This window comes from Strigops habroptila, chromosome 9 (genome assembly GCF_004027225.2).
Source record: "Strigops habroptila isolate Jane chromosome 9, bStrHab1.2.pri, whole genome shotgun sequence".
Lineage (NCBI taxonomy): Eukaryota > Metazoa > Chordata > Aves > Psittaciformes > Psittacidae > Strigops > Strigops habroptila.
The window spans coordinates 5,998,276-6,018,848 of NC_044285.2; the positions used below are offsets into that span (position 1 = coordinate 5,998,276).

Consider the following 20,573-nt stretch of genomic DNA (forward strand, 5'->3'; position numbering starts at 1 on the left):
TGGAGATGTGACTGTTATATTGCTTAATAAACACTCAACTAAAAAAACTTTCTTTCTGCATGCTGTACCGCCACAAAACGATTTCACAACCTTTAATGGCATGCCAAACATTTCAAGCATGAAGAAAATGTCACACTGCAGAATAAAAAGCAGGCAAAACCTTTTTGTGCTTGAGTGGATTATGAGAAAACTGCGAATGGGGTGTTTACTACTGAGAGGAAAAAGGAGAGAACTGAAAAGTGGGACAGGCAGGTGGAGAACTTGGCTTTTTGTTTGCAGAGCACAGCAGAACTCGCGGACCAGCTTTTTCCTTTTTTTGTTTTGAAGCAATGTATTATTACCATCAAATGAACAGATTTGCCACAGGGACACAGGCATAGCAGGCATTGATAACCTTTAGCAAAGTGCTGCTTCATTGCAGTGGAAGATGGAAGGGACAAGACCCATCAGCTCACTGCATCATCCAAATCAAAGGCATCTCCCTGCATCACCCTCTTGGCCACCACCTCCCTCCTTTCTTACCACCCAGTTCCTATGTTTAAAAATAAACCAATTCCAGAGTCACCACATGGTCACAACCTTTAGAAGGTGGCATCACCTGGGCATCCTTGGTGTAAATCTTGGTGAACACCTCTGCGCCAAGAAAGGCTGTTCCTGAAAATCTAATTTCCATGTCCATCAGGCCCAGTGTGGCCCAGGCTGCCTTGAAACCCTCAGCCCTGTAAGCCACATAGCTACAAAATACCAATAACAGCAAACGATCAAGGGCTTTACGCTGGTGGAGAGGAAGGCATGGCAACACTCGGAGATCTTACACCACTTCACCTCATGCAATAAAAGAAGAAATCCACTTACCACAAATGCTATCACGCTCTTTACTGTGGACTCCCAGAGAAAGCAGCTCCAAAGGAATTGTATTGTATTCCATATTGCCATGGTGATTTTTTTCACGCGATCAACATTTCTTGATAAGATCTGATAAATATTGAGTGGGAGGAGGGGAGGAGGAGAAGAGTTTAATCAAACACTCTAATATCCTACTATTGCTTCAGAAACAGGGGTAATTTAAGCTACAAATGCATGCCAGAGCACATATTACAAAAAAAGCCTCTATTTCAGAGACACTCCAGCTCCTGTCTGCTTTTTGATTACACCCAAACCTTCCAGGTTTTCCTCATCCCTCAGGAAAAAAAAAAAAAAAGAAAGAGAAAAAGCACATCTTGATGCCAAAACTAAATAAAACACTAACACAAACCTACCTTCATTCTCCTTCCATTCTCAAAATATAGCAATGGCTCAGGAAAAGGGCCCGAGAGAATGTAATCAAAACACCAAACCTCCTCTCTACATGTTTTGAATTAGTCCGTATTAAAAATAGGGAATTTTAGCCTGTTTATAAGGCACCTTTATTTAACAAAAGGATAATAGCCATTGCTCTAAAATCACATGGACTTTTAAAATAACTAATTTAGACCTGGTTTCTTCCTTCCCAAAGGAGGGAATAAGGGTCTCATTGAACTTTAGGTGCTGCCAACTGTGCAACATCCACATCGATCATTTTCCCCACTCTGAAGCACAAGGCAGAATGACTGATGCAAACTAGATCAGAAAGCAATTTCATGTTAACACAAACCAACCTTTTAATACATACAGAAATACGCAGAATTTACACATGTTCGGCATTTTATGCATAAATAGGTTTTGTTCTTGCAACCTTGCTACAGCAATTCAAATGTTTTCGAAACCGATGCGAGAGCTTAGCCCAGACACAATTGTCACCTTTTTAGAGAATTTGCGGTTCTCCTCAGTAAAGCGCTTTTCTCGGGGCTTGAATGTTCTAATACTTGCTTTTATCTAAAAAATAAATTATTAAAATAATAATTACTATTAAAAAATATATTTAACATAGTTTTAAGTGCGTTATTTCAGCTTTGTATCACCTGTGTTGGTTTAGGAATTTCAGAATCTTTCACTCTTTTCAGCCTCCATGCAACTTCGGAGGAGCTGGTAGGAAAAATACGGATGAGTTAAATTGGGCAAAGCTGGAGTCTTCAGCATGAGCAGAGCTGTGGTGCAGCCCACGATGGCCTTAATAAATAGGATTTAACTCAGTAAAAGGCTGTAGGGCATGAACAATTGAGAGCGACTCAGCCACCTAAAAACTAAGCACAAGGAGTCCATGCCTCATTAATTTTCCTGTCAACACCCTGGGAAGAGAGCATCATGGGTCAGCTTTTTGGTGGAGGAAGTAGGTGTTAAAAGTAATGTATAATATGCTAAAGATTAAGACCTTTTTTGGCTCTTGCAAATGAAGCTGTGGTGTACAGTAATCAGCACCTCCTTCATGACCACTTCTCAGCCCAACAATAGCCCATGTTGTCCCATCCACCTGGAGGGGCCATCCCAGACCTCTGATGTCCCAAAAGTTCTTCAGCCACAACATGAAACATCCCTCCCCACCACCAGATACAACCATGTCAGGACTTTTCCTGCTTGGCTCCCCGTGTTTGAAGCATCATCCCCCACCCTCGTCCTTGCTGATTGACTCATGTCTTACACCAGCCATAAGCAAAGGGAAAATATTTCAACTTACAGGATTAAATAGGACATCCAGCTCCAAGTAAATTACTCCTTTTGAAGCACGTTCCAAGTCTTTATTCTTCAGTGTGTAACAACTTTGTTTACCGTTTCTAATCTATATTTGGGGAAAGGGGGGGAGAGGAAAAAGCACCAATATTTTCCCAGCTGTAATTCACAATATAATTTAAAGACACTACAAGCAAATAAACAAATAAACTCCCAAGCACACCAAAAAAACCCCTCCCCAAACCCTGAAAATATACTCGGAGCCTGAAGTACAAAACAACCGTTGGATTAGAGACCTATAAAATTGCAGATTAAATCTCTTATGGTCCAACTTTAATTTACAGACCTTGTACTTTATAGTAGAGCAGTGTATGCAATAACCAGTCGGAAAATTCTGCCCTGGAAGCCAGTGAGTTGATGGGAAGTAATCAGCCTCCGTTATTACAGGTTTAAAATGGGATTTTTTCCTTCCCAAGTTCAGGAAAAGAGCCACAAACAACAACTTACCTGCCTATTGCACACTCCAGTACACAAATCCTCTTCTTAATGCTTAGTTTATTACAAGGTTGTCAAATTAATACCCAGGAAACAAATGCAATCCAAAGAAATTAATCAGCTTAAGTGGAGCAAATGCTAATGTAACAAATGCTCAAAATTAACTACTTTGTGTAGAAGACTTCTCTCCCCACCCCACCCCTGAATTTCAATACCATTTCTATGCTCTAATCCATCTCATTATACATCTTTTAAAAAAAATAAATAACCAACAAAAAAAACCTCCCTCACCATTTTCTAAACTATTTGGCTCAAATGAAAAGCATTCTCTCTTCAAAAAGTGATGGCAGAAATGTATTTATTATACACAGTAGGATATGTATTGATTAAACATTTGGCTTTTTAGGAAGCAGACCAGTTAATTCCAAACAGCAGTAACATAAAAACTGCAGCTTACCAAAAAGCTACATTCAGGGACTGTAATGATCAAAGATTAAAGATAACGGAGGAAATTTGGGAGCATGAAATTGCAACCATATTTAAAACGGCTATTGTTGCCCTGGCATTTAGAAGAGGCACTCATATAAACCATGGTAGAAATGAGTAGGGAAAAAAAAACCAGCATAATGGGAACCAAGTGATTTCATGAGACAAGGGAAAGGTCACTTTCCCTCCCAATGTTGCTCCACCCTTTCTGTATCAAATAGCTCAAAGGGTAGATGGGTTTTCTGGCTGATAATCGGAAGAGAGATCTCATGAGGACCAACTTCTCATCCTCGATGGCGTCCAACCAGGAACTCCATCTTTCAACTATGTTCTTATCCAAAGCTGTACTTAACAGAATGCTGGCAATTATGCAGGCATATATGGAATTTATTTAATAACAATAAATAACGACAATAATAGGCACTGCACTAAACTGATCACAAAGCACCTCTGCTTTCACTGCAAGAGAGTACACACAGGGTTGGAGCTGGCAGCAAAGGATGCTGCAGCTCCCAAGAAAGGGGCAGGCAAAAAACCATTATGCAGACCAGCAGGCTCAGATAACCTGCAGTCCCAAGCCAAGAGTTGCTGAAGTGGCCCCTCTTCTAGGGCCAAACAGCCCAACATCAGAAGGTCCTCAGGACAACTGCCATATACATTATTGTCAGGCCGTCACAAAGAATGCTGCTATTTCGCCAGCTTCTTTTCCCCCTTAAGCAATGGCAAAAAATACTTGTAAAAGCTACTGAATGAAAACAAAACAAATATTATCTGGAAAGTAAAGATCTTCTTCAATTTCCCCAATTAACTGAACAATGGATTTACTGATGGCAGAGATTCAGGGCCTGAAGGACTTGGTTTGGGGTTGTTACCCCTTGGTCCAAGCGGATGCCATCAGTAGCAGTTTTAAGACAGAGCTTTGATTCATGAACTCTCCTGCAACAGGATAGAATATACATTGTTCCCAGTATGTCTGCAGAGATCTAGCTGACTGATATATATCACAATATCATAACTCTGGATTCTCCACAGTTATTAATTTTGGGACTGAATTTCCATGTATTTCTTACACATATTTCTCATAACATTTCATGCTACTAACCTAGGAGCAACAACTACTGAGACGTTCTCTTTTTACTGATTGGTATGGAATATGCTTCTTTTTTATACCGTTCAAGAGCATAACCAACAAGGAAAAAAAAAATGTCATATTCTGCTAAATTGGTAGGAAAAGGAAAATAACTGCTGTCACTACTGAGGATGTCCTGGTCTGGCATCATGGTATTCCGAACTCAAAACATGCTTCTGACTTTGGGGAAAAGTCTCTTCTTTTTAAGAGCTGGAGCTGAATCAAACATTTTGGGTGTGTTTGCAGGTGTGTTCACACAGGCAGTTTCACATCAGCAACAAATAACTTCCATTTCTCTCTGGATTTGGAAATAGGGGCTGTTTGTTGCTTCGGAAACTCTTTTAAATGGTGTCATTATTGTTGTTGCTGCTATTCTAAAACTGAACAGGGCAGAAAGTAATGCAGGGCAAATACAGTTTTACAGTCAGCTTCATTTGGCTTCTTTAATTCCATGTGTTTGACTTGACTGGTAAAAGATGTGCAATTATAACTCACTGTAAGACTAAACATTCATGCAGATATCCTAGCTTTTGACCTTCTTCAGAAGGAAAAAAACCAGAAGAGAGAACAGCTGGCTATGAAATGGCATGTCTCCATTGCGTTTTCATTTGGATAAAAAAAAAACCAACCACCCTGAAAAAAAGGTCAAACAAAAGCCTCTCTTACAATTTTGGCAACGTGCTAGGCCAGCGCGGTTCAACAAAAGGTATAAGGTAATTCTAACACCCGTGACTGCATGGAGATTAGACTGGTGGCATGCCTCAACCGTGCCCAGAAGAAAACATGCAAAAGAGCTTTTAATGCTCTATATTTTCACTGCATGCTGTTCTTGGGCCAGAGTTCAGATTCTGTTCAACATCTCCCTCAATCTTGAGAGACAGCCAGTCATATTAATTTCATTTTAGATCTAATTCTTTCTCCTCTCTGGGTACTTTTCCCTGGTCTCTGTTGTTTGCAAAGACTGCTTAAATGCCCTCTCTGGCTGTGAAAAAGCTGAGCAGTCAGGGCTGAGGTCCTAGGATGAACCTCCATGTCAGATAGATCAGATTTCTTCTATACCTGATGATCTCACACGGATTTTGCTCAACAAATATTCCTTAGAATTGTGCCCAAAACAGGCTATCTTTCTTATGATCATTTACATCTACTTATAGGGAAAAGGGAAGGGAAGGAAAGGAATATTCAAATTAAATGAGAAAATATCTGCAGGTAAGGTCCTTAAAGAGACATAATCAATATTATTCCTTTATTGATGAAGTTTTATATCCTCACTGAATACTATCGCCTGCACTCTCTGAAAGCTTCTTAATAGAACACAACATAGCAGGGCTCAATCACCAACCCAGACTGCTCATAACCATGTGATTAACATGAGGACAGTAGTGCCCACCCCACTGACATGCTTCATTTTACAAGGTCACCACCAGAAAAAAGGTCAGGATTTTCATCCCATGGGAATTTCTGACATTTGGGGCATTTCCTTGTTGTGAATCAACCCAGAACGACAAAATATCAGTATCTATATTTTCACAGAACAAATTGTATAGTCTATATCACAGTCCCTCTCCATACAGGACCACACAAAGGAAATTATCAGTTAGAAGAAAAGCTAAAATTCTTTGTGGATTAAGTATTTCAACCTACAGAGACACTTCAGACAAAGCGCTGCCAGAAGTTGCCTCTAACTGAAGGAAATGTTCAGGTACCATGAGACTACCATACAGTCAAGGCCCAAAGTGCACCGGGTTCCCTTCAAATGAACGAATATATTTGCTAAACACTTCCCACAGATGTCCCCAGTAAAACAAATGTGACTAAACACAGTATTGATGTAGCCAGCCAATGCTAAATCTATTAAGCAACAACCTTCTGACCGCTTGGGAATTTTAATGAAATAGCAAAAGCCAAGATTGATATGACACAAAACACGGAGAAGACAGGACCCTTACGCAGCAAAGCGTGTTTTTTCATTGCTCTTGTCTCAAAGAAATATGGTTTAGTGGCTTTTTTTTTTTTACATTGATTTTAAGAAAACTTCACTCTGTATCCAGCTTTGATGCAGATTCAATGTCATATATTGATGACCTGACAGAAGAACACTGGGTTCAACCTCTGTACATCAACACCCATGACGTGTGGAAAGGGTAATGGCTACTCTCCAAGGGTAATTCATCTGAAGCATTTGGGACCTCTGATATTCCTGCTTGAGCTCATTGCTAATGCACAATGTCATACCATCTGCCCTGAACAACATAAAACTGTCTTGTAATAGAAACACACCTACCCTTATCAAAGGACATATTTCCCCTGGAAAAGAGGAAAGCCAGCCACATATTTGATCCACCTGGACATGAATGAAGAGGGTTTTGTTTCTCCCTAATCTCACAATACACACTGATTCCGTTTTGTACAAAATGCCCATTCATTCATCCCAAAACTATTGTCCCAAACATTTTTACTTTTAACAGTCTTCTGTGGGATCCAAATTAGAATGGAGATTAAGGTTCTTGGTAAGGATTGATATCCAAAGACCAAACAGAAATGGAGCTGATGGACTAAAAGAAAGCAGGGCAGCCACAGGAGTGCTTTCAGGCAGTCTGAGGAGGAGATAAAAACCTTGGGAGTACAAGGGTCCTAGGTAGTACTCAAGAAAAACATTCCTGTTGATACTATTTCGGCGAGTAGTGCATGGTTGGGAGAGAATTTAACTTCAGAAACAAAGTGCCATTTTTTTCTGGAAGATATGGGGGGGGGCTCCCCCCATTCCAAAATTTCTGCTTCATGGTAGGGATGAAACTCAGAACAAACGATACACTTAACAGCTGCCCCTATCACATAAAACCAGCATTTTCAGTTTTCCCAAACTCTAAAGCTTTCTCCTGGAAAAGGCTGTGCACTTACAGTCAAGTGCTAAGCAACTGCAATTGTCAGGTGTCTGCTCTCTGAATCCAGGCCATGTTTTAGATAATTAGGCTTGCGAAAGGCATACTACTTGTTTTCAGTGGATCGTTGTCTACCGACCTTGTTTGGCACTTGGAAATATTTCATAGACCTGTTCCTGTTTGCTGAAAAAAAAAAAAAGTGCAGCTGAAGACTACTCTAAGCTGATAATCCAGCAGATAAAAAAAATTCCTTTCTGCGATACAACTCTTCACTCAAAGGTCTTTCTACATGAGGATATTTGATATACTCTGCTTTCAAATTCATTGACGCACACTATATGCTCCCATGTCTCTAATAACTTGCAGCCTTCTAGGAGATAAGAGTCTCTTGAAGCAAAACAAAACAGGCAGAGCCTCACAAAGAGAAAACACAGTTGCTTTTACTAAGATCTAGGGCACAGAGGAGCACAGAGATGGAAAGGACTTCTTTGATTACTAGTTCAAGTCCCCCCAGACCTACGAAACTTCTATCAAAGTTCTTGAAGCAACGAAGTCATTGTCCTACTTCTCCTTTCCCCAGGATCTTCAGTTTCTAGCACAAAAGCCTACTCTGTCCAGTGGTGGAAATGGTCTTCTCTTTCATTGCCCAGGCTCTCCCTCTCAGCCCAAAGAGAGGGACTGACAGACTCTATAGGTCACCTCTGGCAAGAGAGGGATCCATTTTGCTGAATATCCTAGTAGCATTAATCTGTGTCTTTTCCAGTTTAAATTCTGCTTCTGTGAATGTGGCTGACCAGAGCTGTATTTGAGCTGAGTTCTCTTACATGTGCTTTAGAGGAGGACAGTACTTCGACAAAAAGAAGGGTGGGATGAGACAAAAGTACAATAGACTGATCACCATGGGAAAGCTAAAGGTAAAATGCAAGCAAGTAACTTCTCTCCCTCTATCCCCCAAATTCGGTGTACTGGTACCAAAATCAATCTCTCTACAGTGTATTATTAATAAAGCTGTATGAGAAACAAAGCAAAATGTGTATTCTTCCAATATTGCTTCATCACGTCTATCAGAAGAACATGAAGTTTGCAGCTTTATTCATCCTTTGACAACTTAAAACTTTCCTTATGCTGCCCAATTGTTTATGTTTCTTATTTGGTGCCTGCAATAAGCCTAATTCACAGTCAAAGATGAATGGAAAGCATAAGTAATTTCACTATCTCTGAATTTTTGTGCAGTAAGGTTATTTGTGTGTTAATGTCAACGCAATGAAGGTGTACGCATGTTTACAAAATGTCAGTATAAGACCCCTGAACACATTTAAACCAAGTTTGTTGTCAAATTAATTAAACATTTCAAATCCCTCCAACATACACTTTGTTCAAGGCAATTTTTCATTAAGAAAAGAATCTAGTCATCCATGAACAATTCCAAGTAAACTTACTTCATGTGCTGACAGCTCACAAGTCAAACTTGTGCATTTTTAACAGGGGGGAAAAAATGGCAAATGCACTTCTATTTTCAAAAGAGAATTTAATGCGAGGCAAATATTAGGCCTGATTACCTAGAGAAATTAAACCTATATGATTTGCGAGGCTTCCTCGAGTCTTTAACTATTGTTCTTTTCCAGTATATTTATCTAAATGGTTCAAAGGATACATTCAGATTTATAGTCAAATTGACAACATGCATCAAAATTCCCATTTCAAGAAAAAGAGCATAGAAAATTGCAGTTCTCTGAGCAGACTAAGTTAATAGGTGCAAAATGTTATTTAATCAGAAGCAGAGATGAATATATTTACACTAGATTTGACTGAAATAGGAGGCAGAGAAGTTTGGGCAGGAAGGAAGAAGATCAATTGGCAAGGGAAAGCATAAACAATTTCTATTTTATTTTTTTGTCTCCAACCTTGGACAAAAATCCTACCCTGAATAGTTTGGACATTACCACACACATGCACTCCCCTCCTCTGCCTTGTTACATGCTTCCTAAGGGATACTTGACAAATGCCTATAAAATCAACAGAAAATCCAAATCTAACATCTTCTCACTGTGAGCCCACACAGCCTGCTGCCGATCATGCAGACCATTTGGCAAGCGCTGGATCTGCGGGAGAGCAGCTGCTCCAGCCACTCTCTTCCAGTAACATCAGAGATACGAGGACTTGGGGAAAAATTAACCAAGTGATCAAAAATGGAATAAAAGATGTTAAGAGGTTTTTTCTTCCCTGTAAACATCGAATCATCCTCCATGCCCAACTGACTCTAATATTGCTCTAAAACTGGAGATATTGACAGCTCAAGCTACTAAAAAAGGCAAACAATCTAAAATAACCCCAGCCTCAACAAGAACTTGTGGCCTGAGCCGCGGACAGACTGCAAAGCACGCAACCGTGTGTAGGCACCAAGAGCTCAGTATTTACTCCTCAGCCTCTATAAGCTTAGGCTCTTTACACTCCCAAATTGCAGGGGTTCCCCTGTTCTGAACTCCATATAACTTGGAAAGAGTACATGGTGGATGAAAACAAACACTTTTGTGAAGAGATTGAGAAGCTGCATTGCTTTTAATTCGCATACACAAGAAATGTATTTATTTAGACAAAATAATAACAAAACTGGAGCATACTGGCCTATTTCTTTACCACTATAAAGCGTTCCTTAGGTTGGGATCATACCTTCAAGTTCAAGAATTTTCCTGGGCAGTTCATTATTTATCTGGAAACATCAAATATTTGCAGTTCCCCTCTCTGATCTTCACTGGTCCCTTACCTAAATTATGGTGACTCTGTGGGGCTTATATGGCCTGCTTTGAGAAGATGGGAGCTCTGCTTTCCCTCTAGAAACATCCTGTTCCTCCCATCTCTGTTAGGATACAGCCCCACTAATCCGTTATTGCAACACTGCCTTTCCTGCAGCAGCCCACCTCTGCAACTCAAAGACAAACTCCCGCCTTAACCATGAAAGATGTGTGCCAGCCTTTCCGCAGAGGTGAATATGCTTTCACAGGGATGTTTCAAAACAATACTGCAATTTTGTACTCTGTAATTTCAATCAGGATTCACTGTCTGCCTACTTGAGTGTGCTATTACCCAGAGCATCACACTGTGCATTACCGAAATCATCTCACTACTGCATGTATCACTTGAATCATGTTATATATTGCAAGCATGAATGTTTGTACAGGGCTCAAGGCAGCATTCACTGCATAAATACCTGTCACATCCTCTCCTCTGCGTAGGGAACCTACTGCAAAACCTACTGCATCAGTGCCTCAAAACTCAAGGAAACCCCATGCTCACAGTTAAACGTGTTTACACAGCTTGACTGATATGAGCACAGGAGTCCCATGATGTTTCAAGCCTCATCTACTAATTGATTTAATAAAAGTCACAGCCTAGAAAGTTCCTCCCAAACACTACTGAAAAAGTTACAAGGATCTTCTGTGATACTGCACATACACATGTAGTTGTTTATCTCCTCTTGATCTGGTTTACTCACTCTATTACTAACATCCTTATTCCAAAATTAAATCAGTCTTACCAAACATAAAGCTATTTTTCCCCCATTTCTCTATTAATGTCTTTTGATGACCCTTTTATGCTCCCTTCTCTTTAGCTTGGCCTTTTTTGGCTATTACTGTAAAAGCTTCAACTCTCAATCTCCAGAGCAATGACTTTCCCCTGAGCTCGCTTTGTTTCCAGTTTTGATTTTATACTCCCATGGTAGTGCTCACTCTTCACATATTTGTTTACAGAACAAAAGCCACCAGTCTTTAAAAGCACTGTGGAGTAGAAAACACCCCTTTTAGGTAATTTTATTCAGCTGTGCCAATAACAACAGCTATCTCTAGTCAATTCTACTGTGATGTGCAATTACTTTCTTGGAGTAAAAAGAAGCAAGACAGAACAAAGACATGCTTAAAATGTTACCTTCAGAAGATGATGTGGAAACATACAGAACAACTCAATTATGTTTTCAGACCTACATGGCATATAGTACTGATGAAGTACAGACACTTCCGCAATTTTCTTTCCAATCAACCAAATTTGTACTAAAATGGGTTGGCAACGCTCGTTACACTAAGGAGAACTATAAACACTGCCAACTAAGGCGTATATAGATCACAAAACCTGTTTATCTCTAAATCTGTGTTGCTTTGTGCTACGGAGAAAAGAAATGCAACTCGCTCCCAGCAAAACCATCAATGTTTGAATGATACACACGGCAAAGGTAACTTACAGACAGCAAAGGGATGGCAACTTTTCCAAGAAAATCAGGGGGTTTATCTCCATCTTCATCAAACACTGTCACTTCCAGAACATCATGAATATCTTTAATAGGGCTGGAACAAAAAGTGCAGACACATAAGAAAATAACATTCCATACACATGCACACAATCTCCTCACAAAGATCGAGAAGACTGTTTTACTAATTAATTTTGTATTACCTTGGAGTATAAAACTAGCATTTAATTAAATTCCCCCCAAAATGAATCAATTGATGGGTATTCCCCAAGCTTTCCCCTCATGTTTCAGTCCCATAACCAGGTGAAGAAAATACCTACCAAATGGTGACATTTTTTGTGCACTGGTGATGCTAACAGTGTAAAACTCACCTCTCCAACAGAGAAAGCTGGTGACTGGGAGATGTCAAGGGCTGAATTCAAAACCAGGCTTTAGGATATTAAAGAAATAATACAGAAAACAAAACTTATGTAACTTCATTCGACCTAGTGCAGCCGTTCTGCCCCAAAAGAAGGTTGTTTCAGAGCAGCCCTGCTCCCAGAACCCATGCTGCAATATGGTGGAGTTGCTCCTCACAGAGCAGAGTCTGAACCTAAAAGCTACCTGGTTGTCCCTCCAGCTAGCAGCTGTAGCATCTTCCGTGATGTGACCTGGCATCAGCCAAACCACCATGAGATGCACTGTTTCCAAGACATTATGGCTTTAAAATACATTGAAACCTGCCACTTCTGCCATCGTACTTCCACATTGCTCTCCAAGACATTATCATTTTCCATATGATATAGCTACCAGTGGTATCAAATATTAAAACCCAACAGTGACACACATTTAGACAAGTGTGTTGCAGAAAATCTGCATATGATTCAAAGGGCTCTCTGGTGGTACTGAATGCTCCAGCTGAAATGGATTCATCCAGTCAAACCAATCCACTCTGCTCCAAAATAAATCTACATCATCAATAGCTTTTAAGGTGCTTAATTGAAAACTGTTTAACTGGCCAAAAATCTAAGTAGAGATGCGAGAGCCTGACTGACTCTGCAGATTCAGTGCTTGGACTAACCACGCAACAGCAATAGGAAAGTTAGAGAATAACCTGGAGCTGACATTTCTGAGACCCACAGGAAGTAGAGACACAAACGTTCTTTTAAAATAATTTTGGATTCTTATTAGATTTATTTTCTTGGCTGAACATCCAACAAGACTCATCTGCTGGCACAGTCTCAGAATAAATAGTGATGAGTGGAAGCTTCTTGAGAACAGCAAAGTAACAGAAAGGTCTCTGAGAGGCTTGCATTCAGCTGCACCCACGAATTCAACAGAAATCCAGCAAGGTACTTCTATTGAAGAGATCAAATACTTTTTATTGTGTTCTTATCCAGCCGAGAATTTATGAATGTTGCTTTTGCAAGAAGCCCATCATTCTCAAACTGTTCTTCCAGTGGACAGGTACAAATATCATAAATGCTCCTTTGCTAGCCCCCACAGTTGTCTTCACTGCCACAGACTACTACAGCCTTAGAGACATTTCTCTCAGTTATTCACAAAGATCTTTGTCAGCATAAAACGAGATTTAAAAAAATATGCTGCCAAAAAACAATACCTAAATTATCACTTTTTTGTTAGAGTAACAAGAAAAAAAGGGAATACTTTAATTTCCATAAAAATTTAAGCTTCTAATTTGTTTGACCAGCTTAAAATCAGAAGATACACCATGAACAACATGAGCTCTAATTTTCTGCTTGCTTACAAACTAAGAAATGATTCTACTATGGTTCAATGAAACACATTTTACTTTAAACTATGGAAAATGTAGGCGTATCTGGTCTCTATTTTCTGTTATATTATCTCTTGGATCCAGCTATGACTCCATTATGTCTAGTCATGATTCTTCCTATAAATATCACAGTAATTTTTCTTTTAATGACTTCTATTAATAAACTCCATGCAAGAACTAGTAAAAGGCAGAAGGCTTTAATTGAGTTATAGTTGACATTTCTACAACATCCTCTCTATGAAATAATGACATATCTTAAACTTGACCTTTGTATTTTCCCTAAGTCAATAGTTAAGCTTTTATAGTTAAGCTGCTGTGTGGCGTTGCAGCTTGTGTTCAAAAGCAATCCACTTACAATGTGAAAACTTTGTTCCACTCTGGATTGAGGTTCTTGTAAACGGTGTGTGTTTGAAGCATGTCATTTCCCAGCTCTAATACACAGAAAGGATCACTTTTACCTAGGAAAGATCAGATAGATTAAAAAAAAAACTAAAAAGGGAAAAGAAAATTAAGTGGACCAGTTATTGTGTCTAGTATTCACACTCTTTCTTTGCAGGAAGGCTGAGGAAGTAATTGATCAAATAAAATTAGATCTATTAGGACAACTGTAAATTGCCTTGTTCTGTTGGAATAACTTGCTAAACAAACAGTACCGCCGATGCATCCTCAGTTCTGGAAACTCTTAACACTTACCTTATAACTCATTCAGGTGGCTTCGCTTGAATACCTGAAATCTGAGACTTACAGTCAATCACCTCTAAGTCTTTATAGTAAGAAAAATCTACTCACATTGACAATTACTCAGATGATATTACAAAAGCAGTACCATCATCCTGAGCCACGTAAGTACCAGTGCTGCAGTTACAGCTCTCTATGTTATCCTCTGCCTAGAGTCTGTGGTCATCTTCAGTTGATTACAGGAAGTACCCACACCACAAGAAGAAAAGCACAACATCGTCTCTATCAGCAAAGTTTCTTCAATGAGTTCCATGAGAGCAAGTCCTTGTAGCTATGAAGACCCTACATAGTGCCACAGCTCAAACAAAACCTAGCATCAACTGGAGAATCCATGTGTGAATCAGGTATTGTGCTTAAAGCAAACCCCAAAAACAAAAAAGAATCCAACTTCCTCTCGAAATAAAGATGTTGTCATGGAATCTATTATGGCAAAGACATTTACTAATGTTTTATTTTTGATAACTCACATCACATGAATTTGTCGTTTTCACAACTTGTTGCAGCTCAGCAGTTTCCATCTTGAGAAGAGTATCCTTTATCAGCATGTCTGAGTCAACATCTGGCTTAATCTCATCTTCAGTGTTCATGTATAACTCAGTCACAGACACTCCTGCCTGACTTTTACGTAGTCAACTAAATATGTCAGCAATGCAGGGATTTAGATAGCAGACAAACAAGATATTTAAGAAAAAACAGTCTTTTTCTTAACCCTTATTTTTGGCATCATTAATACAGAGCTCTTAAGGTTATTATGAGAACTTTATCAACTAAACAGGAATTTTTTCAGTATGTAAACAGCAGGGTATTAACTACTCAATATTGGTAAAGTTTAAAGACCGTGTGTATTACTGGAATCTATTTGTCTTCTCCTTTTCAGCTTACGTGCCTTTCCCTAAGTGTGGAAAATGCACATAGCCTTTCAAAGAAACTGCTTGAAATGCAAACTAGTATATGCCAAGAACAATCCCACTGTATAATTTGGTACTCTGAATGCTATTTTTTGGTCAGTGAGCAAATGCAGTGTTTGAGAACTCTCACGCGTACACAGAAAACATTCAACAAAGCAGAAAAAGTCATTTTCATGTCAACAAAACTATTATCTAGGAATACAAAAGTATGGAAGGCTCAAACTGAGCTAGCTGTGGCTGAGGAACTTCTATGTGTTTGATATAGCTGTGTGGAAACTAGCCTAAAATTTATGTTAAATGGTAAAATATGGATTTTCAAAATACTGTTCAAAACCAAAGCAGATACTATATTATTTTCTGATAGCTATTATTAAAGTAAAAGCTTGAAATTAAATTCTGCAATTAAAATCTATAATGCCGACAAAATTATAATGACAACCAAAATCCCAATCACACCAAAATCCAATCTTTACTATGGGAATAAGGTATAAGGTGGAATTGTACCTGTGGTCAGATGACTGGTCTGCAGAAGTTCACCCACACAAGACTCATGACTGTTATGGGACAGGACAGGGAAAGAAAACTACCTGCTCATACTGCTCCCCTATTAACTCCTGGAAATCTTTGTAGCTCTTAGTGTCTCTATGATATTCCCTTTATCAGATTTTTAGCTGGACTTTGAATTTACTTTTATCAATAACAATAAATCTGAGCAGTCTCCCTGGCAATGCGGGAAATATGGCACCGCTCTAGGAGGGCTCTATTATGGAAGCCCGTAATTGCTGCACTAATCATTTATGAATGGCTCAGAACAGATAATTAATCTTTATGTCTCTCATTTCACGATCAGAAATTATGCTATTTTTACCTAAAATGGCTGCATCCTTTTGCAATTTGGTGGGTCTATTACAGCATAATACTAGGATATTTTCAGCACTGCCATTGAAAAACAATTTGTCATTTGCTTCATGAATCAGGCTCAAAGCCTGGGTTATTTTGAATATAATGACAGACTGAGTAACCTTTTACTTAAGCAGAAATTCATTCTGTGCTATGCACAAGGAATGTGTGTCACATATTCTGTATGAAAAGTCTTTGAATTGCAGAATCAAGAACCTGCGTGTCTCTTCCAATGTTCATTATCCACCCACATGTTCCTGTTTAAGTATTGAGGGAAAGGGGGCCAAATCCATCACTGATGCAACTGCGCTAGCATCAGTGAAGTTTTCCAAAGGATAAATAACCTTCCAGGCTCAGCTCTTTCCCTGGACACTGCCTGTATTAAAACCTTATGTGCTTCTAGATAGCCCTAGCCTTGCCGTTTGCCAAAGGTTCTGCTTTGCTATGGTACCCTTATTAAATCTGTTAGTAAGGTGCAGTTTCACTCCTAATTCCATATAAATGTACACTTTATGTCAATTTAGAAATGGATTTCTATACAAGATACCTTTCATTATTGGCAGGGTTTTGTGTTTGTTTTCAAATTAAGTTCTTCAGTTCTCTAAAGCACTGCTTTCTGCAGTAATCGTTTTTTGCAATGCAGGATTAAGCAGTGAATTGAAAATGAATATAATGATTCATCTTGGGTTTTCTCCTTTGGTCCTTGTTTTACGAGTAATGTTCTCTTATGTTATGTCTTCAGGAAGACTGGGGTATGTGGCAAGAGTGTTTTCTCTCTAGCATCCGGAAAAGGGGAAACATAACCTTAGGGCAATCCCAAGCACAAACACAGACTTGGTGGATAACCCATCCCTGGAAGTGTTCAAGGACAAGCTGGACGGGACTTTGAGCAATGTGGTCCAGTGGCAGGTGTCCCTGCCCATGGCGTGGGGACTGCAAATAGGTGAGCTTTAAGGTCTCTTCCAACCCAAACCATTCTATGATTCTATGATCTTTCATGCCTTTATCAACAAGTTATCTTTAAAAATTACTGTGTCAGCAAATACACAACATACGATGCTGTCTGTGAAATACAAGCTGCTGCAAGATACAGAATGAAAAGGTCTCCAGACTCCTGGAAAAGATGGTAATAAGAATATCCAGGCAGTTGCTACAAAGAAGTATCCATTCCCTAGGCCTTCCATGGAAAAAGAATATAAAGTTGTATTTTTAAAGTTGCTGTCAGGACCAAACACCAGTTTGAGGTACAGTTCATTGAAAAATCTATCCTTTTCTTGGAATAAGAGCTAGCTCCCAAAAGATCATCCCAAACTGAAGCCTCAAACGAGCTGCAAGAGAAATCTCACTCACATCCCCATCACTGGCAAGCTTTCTTTTTCAGGTGACAGCCTGCAGCACCACCCAAACCCACACACTTAACGCTGTGTCAGACACCCCCAAAATCTTTCAGTCTTGCTCACAAACTCACAAGGAACCCGATAAAAGATGGGGCAGCTGCTTTGCAGGCACCATCACTTTATATCAATTCTTATTTTACATATTCCTGCTGGAAAATACAACAGCATACCATGCTAAGTGTTACCAGTCACACCACTCAGATCTAAAGGGGAAATCAGATTTGCATCCACTGGACCCTCTCACATACTTTTGGGATTGAAAACCACTTGTTATCTTAGTTCCCCGAGGCAGGTTTCACCACTGAAGAAATGATGGGAAGACTCTTCTTTGATCAATTGACAGTACTGCACATTCTAAGTAGCACTCACAATATACTTTAGCAACATATGATGCAAAATAAAAATACCTGCAAAATCTGCTGCCAACAGGTCCACTGCCTTTAAAACTTTGACTTGTAAGAAGCCAATGTCCTTTATGTTCCAAAAGGAATTCTTTATACACTGCAAGGAGGAAAGCATAAAGATACGTTTCATTTCTAAGTCAGTAAGAAACAGAGATTGTTAAAATACTAGATGACTTACATTTTAATATCCATTGCTGTTTCTGTAGTGTTTCAGTCTAGCAGCTGATATGCCCATAAACACATGCCCATTATTCTAGTCTCACTGCATCATGACTCCAAGGTTCACGACATCACACACTACCTGCTCCATGCTAAGCTTATGGTGGAGATATGAAGGAGTCCTGCATGTTTATGCAAGTATCATAGGCCAATTAAACCACAAAATGGGACATAGGTAGATCTAGAGAAGCAGCATGGGTCAGGAAGGCAGCACCCTCCATCAGAAATGAGGAATCTTCCTCTAAATTTTTAACTTACGTGGTTCAAAGTCATCACGCCTCAATCTTGCACCCCATTTCAGAGAGATACACTTATTCTTTCTTGCCGCGCTTTGAGGCATGGAAGCCATCATACAGCTTTGTCTTCCAAGAGCTGAAAGTCCAGAACATATCCTCCCCAAAGATGGAAAGAAAGCCAAGTATGCTATCATCTCTCCATATTATCCAGTGTGTCCCACTCCCATGATAATCTCTTAATACAATTCAAGTTTGCAAAGAAAAGTATTAGTTTAAAACTCAAATACAAGCAGCCAAATTGCTGGGTCTATCTGCCCCACCAATCTCCCTGTCATTCTGAACAGAGTAACTATTCCATGTAATAGTTTTCTCTGCTAGGAAACATGTTATTATGATTGGACAAATTTTTCTTCTTCCTGCAATTTTGACTACTTTCAAAACTAAAGGAGGAAAGAAAAAAAGGCAAACTCACATAGCGCTGTGAAATCTGTTGCCGTTCACTGGGGTCTCCCAAAGGGCAGACACACAGATCAGAGATAGACACTCCTGTACACGGGGCAACAGCAATCAACATCAGCAGGGACCCCGGATGTTTTTCCAGAGGCAGCTCTAAACAATTGGTCTGCTTCATCGGCAGGGCAGAAATGTCAACCTGGCATCTAGAACAACATCACCAAGGGTTAATAAGAAAAAGTTGCTGGGGGGGAGGGAAAGCAATATTTGCATTGATTTCAGAAGCAAGCAGGCACCAAAACTCACTGCTTGTTCAGGATGGAAAGAATGCAAAAAATAAGCATCTCAAAATTAAACTTGAGAAACCTATTATCCAGTTTCTATTGCACATACTGTCAAGTTTTGCTTTCTGGTTCACCTACTGGTAAGCCGAGGTAAAAGGTTTGGGCTGCAAGTACAGTAGGAAAACTTCACTCCGGCCTGCCTCACTTCCCCTCTAAAATCCCCAAGCGTTTTGCAATGGATTTGAAACACAATTTGATTTCACCTGGGGGAAAAGAAAAGGGGCAAATGCAAAATTTAAAACATTAGCCTAAAATGGATTAGTTTCTTTAAAGTCACATACTCCATTTTATGCTACATTATACTGTATGCCCCAATCTCTTTTACAAGCCTTACTAGAGCTCCATTTTCAGTGTACTGTTATATTTCCCAAAGGGAAGGACTGTCTTAAAAGTCCCCCCAAACTCCCTACACATAATATGTATCATTAACCTGATACTTCCCCTAAAAATAAAAATACGGAGAGAAAAAAAAAAGAGAAACATTCATAAAGAGACAATAATAAAAGATGAGTATGGGCTAAGGCAGAGAGAGATTACTAGACAGCCAGCTATACACGAAGGGAGCGGTTAAATGCAACAGAAAGCCTAATCACTTGGCTCAGCTAAATGCCTTCTATTTAGAAGTCCAGTAAATGGAGTGGAACTTTTCTGAACCTCCGTGGGGTTTGGCTTTTAAGAACAGGCTGAACAAAAGTTACAGATGAGAAAGGAATAAAACCAAAAATAAGGAAGGAGAAGCTTTGCTGCCCTGGTGCAAGGGGAGTTATGTTTCTCAAAGGGATGGTGAGTGGATGATGGAGAATGAGAGCTTTTGCTCCGCTTAATGCCTGCCGACAAGTTTTTATTTAAACTAAACTTGTTAAGGTGTTGTCTTAATAGGCTAAAATTCCACAGGGTTCCCCCAGGTGGGTTTCTTCTGGGTAAATGGTGCATGTAGTGTTCCTGATTGATCCCATTCCAGTAGTAGAGCTGGAGCAGTTTATACCCATCTGCTATAAATTGCATGCTTTCCGCTTCTTAACAGCCTATTTTCTGTGAATGCTAAAGGGGGTGGGAAAAAAGAAAAACAACAAACCCAAAACATTTTAGCCTGAAAACCCAAGAAGCTATGTTATGAAGTAAAAGTCATTGATGTGACGAGTCTTTAAGTCATCCAGAAGCTTCATGTATTAAAACACAGCCCTTTGTGTAAGCTTCTTCTGACTGGAATCAATGCGGATGGCTTTGCCTTAAGTGTGCTCTTTGCTATTCGCCGCACTGAACGTACAACAGGTTGCAAGTTTATTCTTATTAACTGCTTTCAAGTGCTTTGAAAGAGAAAGAAAATAAACCAGGAAGAGTACTAACACTGGCTGGTGTGTAGGCTGACTCTCAACACAATT

General features: G+C 39.5%; 1 protein-coding gene across 5 annotated transcripts in view; it reads right to left on the reverse strand.

Annotated features, from left to right (window-relative positions):
* The window catches only part of MCTP2 (multiple C2 and transmembrane domain containing 2), a 123,801-nt gene that overhangs the window by 46,238 nt on the left and 56,990 nt on the right, over positions 1-20,573 (reverse strand). For all 5 annotated transcript variants that reach the window (XM_030498007.1, XM_030498006.1, XM_030498004.1 and 2 more), the window contains 7 exons: positions 18,867-19,053; positions 17,943-18,036; positions 13,948-14,050; positions 11,813-11,915; positions 2,594-2,695; positions 1,780-1,854; positions 856-975 (listed from right to left, as the gene is read on the reverse strand). In XM_030498007.1, the coding sequence (XP_030353867.1) occupies positions 856-975; positions 1,780-1,854; positions 2,594-2,695; positions 11,813-11,915; positions 13,948-14,050; positions 17,943-18,036; positions 18,867-19,053 (784 nt within the window). The remainder of the gene's footprint in view (positions 1-855; positions 976-1,779; positions 1,855-2,593; positions 2,696-11,812; positions 11,916-13,947; positions 14,051-17,942; positions 18,037-18,866; positions 19,054-20,573) is intronic.